Source organism: Cebidichthys violaceus, unplaced genomic scaffold (genome assembly GCF_023349555.1).
Source record: "Cebidichthys violaceus isolate CVI_PGR_0920_01 unplaced genomic scaffold, fCebVio1.0.p SCAF_53, whole genome shotgun sequence".
NCBI classification, from domain to species: Eukaryota; Metazoa; Chordata; class Actinopteri; order Perciformes; family Stichaeidae; genus Cebidichthys; species Cebidichthys violaceus.
In genome coordinates, this window is record NW_027176739.1 from 56539 (window position 1) to 68249 (window position 11711).

General features: G+C 43.6%; 2 protein-coding genes across 2 annotated transcripts; one reads left to right on the forward strand and one right to left on the reverse strand.

The window, feature by feature from the left end:
* Positions 1–1200: 1200 nt before the first annotated feature.
* On the reverse strand, positions 1201–6258 carry zmat2 (zinc finger, matrin-type 2). The gene is made up of 6 exons (XM_068731757.1): positions 6170–6258; positions 4834–4933; positions 4544–4667; positions 4380–4453; positions 1638–1783; positions 1201–1546 (listed from the first exon to the last, which is right to left on the reverse strand). The coding sequence occupies exons 1-6, from the start codon at positions 6185–6187 to the stop codon at positions 1403–1405; spliced, it is 606 nt and encodes a 201-aa protein (XP_068587858.1). The 5' UTR covers positions 6188–6258; the 3' UTR covers positions 1201–1402.
* A 320-nt stretch (positions 6259–6578) lies between these two features.
* On the forward strand, positions 6579–11668 carry slbp2 (stem-loop binding protein 2). Its single transcript, XM_068731756.1, has 9 exons — positions 6579–6650; positions 7337–7489; positions 8532–8612; positions 8822–8902; positions 9402–9545; positions 9622–9792; positions 10397–10559; positions 10739–10868; positions 11307–11668. The coding sequence occupies exons 1-9, from the start codon at positions 6595–6597 to the stop codon at positions 11369–11371; spliced, it is 1044 nt and encodes a 347-aa protein (XP_068587857.1). The 5' UTR covers positions 6579–6594; the 3' UTR covers positions 11372–11668.
* Positions 11669–11711: the final 43 nt, after the last annotated feature.

Sequence of the window (11711 nt, forward strand, 5' to 3'; positions counted from 1 at the left end):
GATGACTCAGACAGAGAGAGAGGTGCATTGTGGGAGGGCAGATACATAAATGAGAGCGAGAGAAGATGCAAATTTAAAAAATGAGGCTTCAGCTTTCAGCCGAGTCTAAAATAATTAAACATTCATCCTTTAAGGAGGAGGAGGAGCAGCAGGAGGATGAGCAGGAGCAGGAGCAGGAGGAGGAGGAGGAGCAGCAGGAGGATGAGCAGGAGCAGGAGCAGGAGGAGGAGGAGGAGCAGGAGGAGAAGAGAGTAAAGGTTCAACATGTAACATCTGAGTTATAGTTTAAACAAATAAATGAACAAAACGTTCTCAACAGAATGTGAAGAGTTTCTGGGTCTCTCTCACTTCCTGATTTTGTGCCTCCTCGATTCCTTGCTCCTTGATTCCTCGCTCCTTGATCCTCCGGCTTGTGACCCGAGAATCGGTCTCAGCGCTCCAACATGAAGGACACCTTGATTCCTGAAACGCATCTCAAGGAGCGAGGATCCATGATGAGCGAGGACAGAGGAGGGAAGAGCAAGTTAGTGAGGATCGAGGAGAGAGGAATGAGGAGCAAGGAGAGAGGATTGAGACACAAGGAGCGAGGAGGTGTGTATATATATATACACATGTATGTGTATATATATATATATATACATGTGTGTATATATACACACACATATATAGATTCATGTATAGATGTATATAAATGTGTATAGATATATGTACTGTATACACAGTTCCCTCTGGGTCCTAGTGCCCTCTGCTGGTCAACAGTTGTACCTGCAGCTTTAAACAGGTGAAACAATACTTCATATTTATACAACGTCTCAGTTGTTAAACTAAATATGAAGTTTTATTGATCAGATGTGTTTCAATATAAACAGATCTCATCTCTGAGGCTGAACTCTGAGCTTTATTTCTAACTTCCTGTTTTAATCACAGACGTGTGCTTTAAATAAATGAAGCAGAAGTTAACAGACGGTCCCTGAAGGCCACACAGAAACATGTTGGTGATGCGTTCACTGACAGACGCAGCTCGTAAATCAGAGAACCGGTTAGAAACAAGAAAACGGTTTATTCACAACATGTTGAACGTTTATATTCAAACTAAAACCTTTAGGTTCAAACTACTGACTTCAATGAACTGATGATCAAATATTCACTTTGTATCTAAACGGTCTTTGAACTTGTTGGGGGGGGGGGGGGGGGGGGGGGGGGGGGGACGACAGTCCGTCTGTCCGTCACCTCTCTTTAAAAACGTGACAATGAAACTACCAAAATAAAAGCACTACCAAAAGCATGACAAACGATCGATGAAAGAGATTCAGGACTGGATCAGGACTTCCTGTCTTTAGAGTCTGGTTCTGGTCTAAGGTCTGGTTCTGGTCCCGGTTCCTCCTCGAGGAGCAGCAGAGCGTCAGTGAGTCTTCTTGGAGGAGCCGAACCCGGAGAACCCCATCACGGCCGCCATCTCGTCGTCCTCCTCGAAGTCCACGTCCTCCTCCGCTCGCCGCTTCCTCTCCTTCTGCTTCTCCTTCTTGTAGGCCTTCGCCTTCTCCTCCTGAGACGAGGAGGAACAAGGAGGAGTCAACACCACGACGACAACACCATACGTCCCGTTCCCTCCTCCTAACCTCCTTCTTCCTGCTCACCTCCTCTCTCAGCTCCTTCATGCGCTCCTCAAAGTCGTACTCCTTCTGTTTCTCCTCCATCTTCTTCTTGTTCACCTCAAACCTCTTCTTCACCTGATCGAGAGACGAACGCTCCACTCTCATCGACATGCCCAAGTTCCTCTGGTCTACACACACACACACACACACACACACACACACACACACACACACACACACACACACAGTTATATATACACACACACACACACACACACACACACACACACACACACACACACAGTTATATATACACACACACACACAGTTATATATATATACACACACACACACACACACACACACACACACACACACACACACACAGTTATATACACACACACACACACACACACACACACACACACACACACACACACACACACACACACACACACACACACACACACACACACACACACACACACACAGTTACAGTTGTGGTCAAAAGTTTACATACACTTGTAAAGAACATAATGTCATGGCTCTCTTGAGTTTCCAGTTATTTCTACAACTCTGATTTTTCTCTGATAGAGTGATTGGAACAGATACTTCTTTGTCACAAAAAACATTCATGAAGTTTGGTTCTTTCATGACTTTATTATGGGTTAACAGAAAAAGTGACAAAATCTGCTGGGTCAAAAATATACATACAGCAGTGCTAATATTTGGTTACATGTCCCTTGGCCATTTTCACTTCAATTAGGCTCTTTTGGTAGCCATCCACAAGCTTCTGGCAAGCTTCTCGTTGAATCTTTGACCACTCCTCTTGACAGAATTGGTGGAGTTCAGTTAAATTTGATGGCTTTCTGACATGGACTTGTTTCTTCAGCATTGTCCACATGTTCTCAATGGGATTTTAAGTCAGGACTTTGGGAAGGCCATTCTAAAACCCTAATTCTAGCCTGATTTAGCCATTCCATTACCACTTTTGATGTGTGTTTGGGGTCATTGTCCTGTCGGAACACCCAACTGCGCCCAAGACCCAACCTTCGGGCTGATGATTTTAGGTTATCTTGAAGAATTTGAAGGTAATCCTCCTTCTTCATTATCCCATTTACTCTCTATAAAGCACCAGTTCCATTGGCAGCAAAACAGCCCCACAGCATAATACTACCACCACCGTGCTTGACGGTAGGCATGGTGTTCTTGGGGTTAAAGGCCTCACCTTTTCTCCTCCAAACATATTGCTGGGCATTGTGGCCAAACAGCTTGATTTTCGTTTCGTCTGACCACAGAACTTTCCTCCAGAAGGTCTTATCTTTGTCCATGTGATCAGCAGCAAACTTCAGTCGAGCCTTAAGGTGCCGCTTTTGGAGCGAGGGCTTCCTTCTTGCACGGCAGCCTCTAGGTCCATGGAGATGCAAAACACTCTTGACTGTGGACACTGACACCTGTGTTCCAGCAGCTTCTAATTCTTGGCAGATCTGCTTTTTGGTGGTTCTCGGTTGACTCTTCACCCTCCTGACCAATTTTCTCTCAGCAGCAGGTGATAGCTTGCGTTTTCTTCCTGATCGTGGCAGTGACAAAACAGTGCCATGCACTTTATACTTACAAACAATTGTTTGCACTGTTGCTCTTGGGACCTGCAGCTGCTTTGAAATGGCTCCAAGTGACTTTCCTGACTTGTTCAAGTCAATGATTCGCTTTTTCAGATCCATGCTGAGCTCCTTTGACTTTCCCATTGTAGCGTTTGTGGGCGTTTGTATCCAATGAGCCCTATTCAAATGGCCTCAGAGAAGTCACCAGCTGTAGTCACTCATAATCACTCACAAGAAGTTAAGAGGCCATGCTATGAAGCTCATTTCATTGACACAACTTTCTAAGTCACCAAAATTGCTAATTCATGTTGCTGTATGTATATTTTTGACCCAGCAGATTTTGTCACTTTTTCTGTTAACCCATAATAAAGTCATGAAAGAACCAAACTTCATGAATGTTTTTTGTAACAAAGAAGTATCTGTTCCAATCACTCTATCAGAGAAAAATCAGAGTTGTAGAAATAACTGGAAACTCAAGAGAGCCATGACATTATGTTCTTTACAAGTGTATGTAAACTTTTGACCACAACTGTATATACACACACACACACACACACACACACACACACACAGTTATATATACACACACACACACACACACACACACACACACACACACAGTTATATATACACACACACACACACACACACACACACACACACACACACAGTTATATATACACACACACACACACACACACACACACACACACACACACACACACACACACACACACACAGTTATATACACACACACACACACACACACACACACACACAGTTATATACACACACACACACACACACACACACACACACACACACACAGTTATATATACACACACACACACACACACACACACACACAGTTATACACACACACACACACACACACAGTTATACACACACACACACACACACACACACACACACACACACACACACACACACACACACAGTTATATATACACACACACACACACACACACACACACACACAGTTATATATATACACACACACACACACACACACACACACACACACACACACACACACACACACAGTTATATACACACACACACACACACACACACACACACACACACACACACACACACACAGTTATATATACACACACACACACACACACACACACACACACACACACACCCTCAGACTCACGTTTCTTCCCGTTGATGTGGTCTAAGAAGTTGATGGAGTCTTTGACGACACAGTCACAGACGTTACAGTAATAACTGAAAGAGAAGAAGAGAAGCAGCCAATCAGAGCGCGGCTCATCCTGCGGTGAAGATGATGATGATGATGATGAAGGAGGCGGTTGGTACCCGCCCATCTCGGCCTGAGGGGTGGTCTTCGTGATGACGATGGTCTTCCCCAGTTTGGACTCCAGGTCCACTTTGTAGTCTCGGTGACGCAGGAGGTCCCGCTTGACCGGCGGAGCGATTTTCCCTGAAAACACACAGAGACACGACTGTGACATCGCGTCCTGTGAGGACTGTGACATCACGTCCTGTGAGGACTGTGACATCGCGTCCTGTGAGGACTATGACATCACGTCCTGTGAGGACTATGACATCACGTCCTGGAGTAGATCGTAACACTGAAGCGTCCTCACCATCTCTCCTCTCTCGGTCTCTCTCCTCAGACAGACGCTTCTGGGCCAAGTTCTCATACTCGTCTTTATCCCACTTCCTACGGAAGTCATTCTTACTGGACTACAAGAGGAGAGGAGAGGAAAGGAGGAGAGAGGAGAGGAGGAGATTAGCCACAGATTAAAGCATTTTATGTGTTTTAATCTTAAGATATTAAACATGATTTATCAATCAGATGTTTTTTTAATATATTCAATAATAATAATAACAATAATAAGTGAACAGATGTTACATGAATCAGTGAATATTGATTGAAGAGGATTAAACTGAGATCAGCTGATGTATAAACAGTAACTCTACACTAACCTGTTCCTACTCTTCATGATGCTTCTATAGAGAGTTATGCTCTGAGTTATGATCTGAGTTATGCTCTGAGTTATGATCTGAGTTATGATCTGAGTTATGATCTGAGTTATGCTCTGAGTTATGATCTGCTTCAGGCTCTTAGATGTTTGTTTAAAGGAAATGTACTTATGACTTCTGGTGACTAGTAGTTCTTTTGATTACCAATGTTGATCCACTTATTGTAAGTCGCTTTGGATGAAAGCGTCTGATAAATGACTGTAATGTAATATAATGTGAAACTCTTTACACTGAAACAGGAAGTTGTTCCTGTTTAAATCTAAGCTTCCTGCTGATTTCTCTTCTTCTTCTGTTGCTCAGAGGATCCTTAATGTCTCTGAACAGAGTTTAGTTAAAACATCTACTGAACTTACATCCGGTAGTGAAGACACGTACTACAAAGTAAAAGCATCAGAGAACCGTCAGACATGTAACAGAGTCTTTCCTCTCTCACATTTAACTGATCACAGCGATGGAGCTCTAACTGTTCATCAGTAGTGAATGTAATCTAAAATGTACCTTTAATGTGTTTGTGTTAATGACTCGTTTTATTGTGAAGGAATCTGGCCGGAAGTCCTATTGTTGTTGCTGCTAGCGGAGCACAGGCTAACATTTAGCAGTTATCTACACAGATTACGTTTATATAAAGGTAGACTAAGATAAAACACACTTCCGGTTTGTGAATGGTCGGTTTCATGTGTTTTATAAACACTAGTTCAGTTAAATTATTTGGATTGAACCGGAAACGTAAACATTGTTGTCTCTGTTCATGCTAGTAGCTGCTAGCTGTTAGCTAAAGCGTCGCTTCAACCGGGTTTTTAACCCGTTTTAACGGACCCGGTGTGATCCGTCATCGGCTCTGATTAACGGACTCACTCGGGCCGACGATAAAGTCACGGAACGAGAACGTTTATTTCATGTTTTTAACACTGAAAACAGATCCGATCAGGAACTCACCCCGCTGCCGGACGCCATCTTGTTTACTCAGTAACGGTTTACGGCCTGTCGCACATCCAGTGTTACGTCTTCTTTAGAAACAGCGCCCCCTGCTGGAGCGGAGCCACAGGTGAGTTTATAGCGGTAGAGAAATACAGGAGTAACTAGTAATATCTAGAGGTTTTAAACGTCATAGTTGTGTTTAAATACTTTGTTTGTATTTGTGTTTCGTCTAATTGTTATTCTCTGAACACTAGACATGTTGAATACAACCATTCTGGTAATAAACTTTACCTTTATTCTCATTTTAGCAGAAACCGGAAGCTGCCCAGGTGAGTCTCGTGGCCCCAGCAGGCCCCGCCCCCTTCTCGCCCTCCTCAGGTGCGGCTCATTAAAGAGCGATGAAAGCGGAACAATGGCTCCGACGGCGCCAAAGTCAAAGAGCGATGATGTCCAGCAGCGGAGTGGAACCAGCAGCCCAGAGCCCGCTGCTCTCCTCCAGGTCTGTACCTGCGAACCGGAAACGCACCTTTCTACGCCTGTGCTAGAGACAGACGCACGAGACACACAGTACCGGGACACGTGGGTAAAACCCCCGGTACCACAGCGGACCGGGGTCACGTGTTCATCACTTTTATTCTCATTTCTGTTTTATTGAGATTCATTTAAAGGTTGTTTTAATCCTAAAATCTGCATCTGTTGAACTCCAGAGAAGAAGAGTGCATGCATGTTTGTGTATAAATACATAAAATATAATTGTATATTTATATAATTATATATATGAAGGATGAATGTAATCTGCAGGTGGCAATCAGCTCTTTTTACATTAATTAACACAAGCTAGCTGTTTGTTTTTTTTGACCTGGGTTTTGCCTGTCAGGCTCCAGCTCTCTGATTGGTTGAGGTTATACCTGCAGGCAAGACTGAGGGCTGAACAACATTCATTTAATCTTTAATTCTGATGGATGTTCTGACAAATATAATAATAACTTAATGTCTGTTAGTAATTATTAGAAGTAAGTTGTCGTCCTAAAGGATAGAAGTATTTGTAGTAAATATTATACATCAGGTTTCTACTCCTCGTGTTCGGGACGATTACGACCAGGTTTCAGATCCAAGAGGAAGCTACAAAAATGGCCGACATATTTCGTGCTGGTCCGTCCTCTGATGAGACGTTTGTGTCCTCAGCTTCTGTCTCGGCTCGTGGTCGTGTGCAAAGGGCTGGTCGGACGCCGTGTGGGACGGCCTCCCCGACCCGCTGCTGACCTCCGCCCCCAGAGGCTCCGCCCCCGAGCCCTGGCTCCTCCCCGGCTGCAGCTCCGTCTTCGACAGTCTGGTCAGGTGAGTAGTACTCTGATCAGTACTAGTACCACAGTGTAGAAATACACACAAACATACTTCAGTAAAAGCTAAAGTGTTATTGGTAAAGTACTGCTGAAAGTACTAATGAAGTATAAAGTAGCAGACAATGGACCTACTAAAGTACAAGTACATCAGCACAAAGTACTCTAAGTGAAGTATAGATTCTCAGTATTTATTCCAGCTGATGATGATTCTTCATGATGACATCAAGTTATTGTTCTGACAAAGCTTCTTTTAAAAACCTGGTTTTTGTTCTCTTCTGGTTTTTGGTCCTCCTCTTCTTCTGGTTTTTGGTCCTCTTCTTCTGGTTTTTGGTCTTCCTCTTCTCCTGGTTTTTGGTCCTCCACTTCTCCTGGTTTTTGGTCCTCCTCTTCTCCTGGTTTTTGGTCTTCCTCTTTTCCTGGTTTTTGGTCCTCCTCTTCTTCTGGTTTTTGGTCCTCCTCTTCTTCTGGTTTTTGGTCCTCTTCTTCTGGTTTTTGGTCTTCCTCTTCTCCTGGTTTTTGGTCCTCCACTTCTCCTGGTTTTTGGTCCTCCTCTTCTCCTGGTTTTTGGTCTTCCTCTTTTCCTGGTTTTTGGTCCTCCTCTTCTTCTGGTTTTTGGTCCTCCTCTTCTTCTGGTTTTTGGTCCTCCTCTTCTTCTGGTTTTTGGTCCTCCTCTTCTTCTGGTTTTTGGTCCTCCTCTTCTTCTGGTTTTTGGTCCTCCTCTTCTTCTGGTTTTTGGTCCTCCTCTTCTTCTGGTTTTTGGTCCTCTTCTCCTGGTTTTTGGTCCTCTTCTCCTGGTTTTTGGTCCTCTTCTCCTGGTTTTTGGTCCTCCTCTTCTTCTGGTTTTTGGTCCTCCTCTTCTTCTGGTTTTTGGTCCTCCTCTTCTTCTGGTTTTTGGTCCTCCTCTTCTTCTGGTTTTTGGTCCTCCTCTTCTCCTGGTTTTTGGTCCTCCTCTTCTCCTGGTTTTTGGTCGTCTTCTGGTTTTTGGTCTTCCTTGTTGTCTTCTTCTTCTGGTTTTGGTCTTCTGGTCCTCCTCTCAGTAACGCGTCTCCGGCTCAGTCTCCTCCTGCTGTCGGCGGCCTGCGAGGACGAGACAGATCTGCCAGCAACAAAACCTGCAGGTTCAACTTCTTTATGTTCTTTATTTAAACAGCAGATGTCTGTAGTAGCTTAGCATAGTGTAGCTTAGCATAGTGTAGCTTAGCATACAGACTGGAAACAATCACTACTTTTGTGTGAACATGTGGAAACATTCCTTTAAACCAAAACGGCAGTCTGGTCTAAACTGGTCTGGTCTTGCCCCCCCCCCCCCCCCCCCCCCCCCCCCCAGGCCGTCCATCTTGGAACGTTGTATCCTTAAAGTGTCCACCAGCAGCATTGCCGTGGGGACGGACGATCTGGACAACAAGAGGTCAGTGAACACTAGGGTTGGGTACCGAAAACCGGTGCCAATATGAAATACGTTCGCTGCTTCTTTTCAGTGACGAGGCAAATATGCTCATATTTCTGCAAAATAATTGCTGAAGTTTATTTATATGTATTTAAGTAAACTGTTGTTAACAGTTAATATATTGTTCATAGTTTGAAGTTAAAAAGTTTGAAGCTGTAGTTTGAAGCCAAGTGTTTTGTATTTATTTATATTTATAGTATACTTCAAACAGTTATTATATTCAATGTGAAGAAAACAAATTGCCGTGGCAATAAAAAAAAAAAGCCTTTCTTTAATGTCGTCAATCGACGTTTTGTGTTTGTTTTTTTTAAGTATCGGATCAGGCACCGTTTAGCACCGGTATCGTTTTACCACCGGTATCGGAAAAACCCCAAACGATACCCATCCCTAGTGAACACAACTGATGACGTTATGAGGCGTTCAGGTGTTTTCTGTATTTTATTTTTTTAATACCGCGCAGGTCCCCCTACGACCGGTGCTACCCGGTCCTGCCGGACCCGAACAACACAGAGACCAATGGGGCGGTTCTGAAGCGCCGGCAGAAACAGATCCAGTATGGAAAGAACACCATCGGGTACCAGAACTACCTGCAGCAGGTCCCCAGGTGAGAGAGCACACCTTCACATGGAGCTGTTAGCATCGATCACACGGTTGACTTCCTGGCTCCTCCTCCTCCTCAGACACCTGAGGGACGCTAAGCTCCACCCCTCTACTCCCAACAAGTACCGGAAGTACAGCCGGCGGTCCTGGGACATGCAGGTGCGTCTGTGGAGACGAGCGCTGCACCTGTGGGACCCGCTGAGCGACGGCCAGCCGGACGGAACCAACACACTGGACCCAGTGGAGCAGCTGTAGGTGGACGGAAATAATATTAATAAATACTATACAAATAAACATATTAATAAATACTATACAAATAAACATGTTAATAAATACTATACAAATAAACATGTTAATAAATACTATACAAATAAACATATTAATAAATACTATACAAATAAACATGTTAATAAATACTATACAAATAAACATGTTAATAAATACTATACAAATAAACATATTAATAAATACTATACAAATAAACATATTAATAAATACTATACAAATAAACATATTAATAAATACTATACAAATAAAAATTGTATTAATAAATACTATACAAATATTATTATTAAATACTATAATATTAATGATAATAAATACTATACAAATGAAAAAATATTAAGTACTATAAAATTAAAAGATACAAAATAATATTATAAAAAATAGTAATGATAATAAAAACTACAAATATGAATAAATACTATAAAAATAACAATGATAATGTATTATTACTACTATTACTGTAAAAGTAGTAATAATGATGATGAATACTATAAGATTAATAGTTGTTAATGGTGGTGGATGTGTTTTAGTACATTAAGAGGAAACTCTTCTTCTGGTGTTTTATTTCAGGCAGAACCAGCTGGCGAAGATGACCTCTGACCCGTGTGAGGACGGAGGAGACAAGCAGAGAGAGAAGGAGACTTCAGCAGCCTCTAAAGCCTCCTCTGTGTCTCCTCTGTCGGCTGTGACGTCTCTGGAGCGTCCTGGACCCTGGAACGTCCCACTGTCTCCGGTAACACCTGAACACACCGCGCTGTGATAGATGGATGGATAGATGGATAGATGGATAGATAGAAAGAAAGAAAGAAAGAAAGAAAGAAAGAAAGAAAGAAAGAAAGAAAGAAAGAGCTGCTCACTGATGTGCTGCTGTAGTTCAGTAAACGGGTTGTTTTGAACCACCTGTTCTGTCAGGAGGCCGAGAGGAACCACAGGACTCTCCGTTCTCCTCCTGGATTCAGCTGCTCCTTCAGGAGGCAGATCACCTCCAGCGACGACGTGACCGACTGGCTCCGCCTCCTGCTGGAGGCTGACAGCGGCCCAGGTGAGCCCACAGGTGGAGGAAGGTTCAGAACCAATGCCGCAGTGTATAAATACTCCGTTACACGTAACCTCAGAGTTGGAGTCAAGGTGATTTAGTGATGTAGATGTGTGTATCGTCTGCATAATGATGACCTGAGCTAGTGGAGCATGTAGATGTTGAACACAAGAGGCCCCAGTGTTGAACCTTGGGAAGCACCACATGTCGTTCTAGTCAGCTGTGATGTGTAATTAGCTACAGACACAAAGTACAACATGTATTAATGTGTTCATCACTTGTAGTAGAAGCAGAAAAAGGGGAATACGCTCAAGTACTTCCAGAAGTGTTCTTAAGTACATGACTCAATGTATTTTGCTAGTTTTTCAGAGGAAAACAAACCTTGTAGATGAAGTGATGGAGAAGCTGGAGATGTTCCTCACTAACTTCACTCGTTCTCCGTAGACCTCGGCTCTGATGACCAGCAGGTTCCCGTCTTCTCCGAGCAGCTCTTGTGGAACCCGTACTGAAGGATCTGAAACGGATCAACGCTCTGGAGTCTGAGCGCAGCCGGCGTGTCTTCTGTTGTCCGCTGCGTCTTTGTCTTTTTAAGATGGTTCACTAGTTACCGTAACGACAGCAGGGACGTGATCGGTCCTGATCCACGAGGAGGGCCGCGACCTGAAGAGAACCCGAGAGGAACCGCCTCCTCTCTCAGCTGAACGCTTGACCCGAGCATGGAGCTATAGTTTACACTTTCCGTACCTTTGTGTTGGAGCACTTGTCCCCTGCGTGGTGTTTAGTCGTAGGAGTCCTGCACCGGTGGAGCCGTTTGTTTTCTACCTGAAGTCACTTTGTTGATCACGTCGT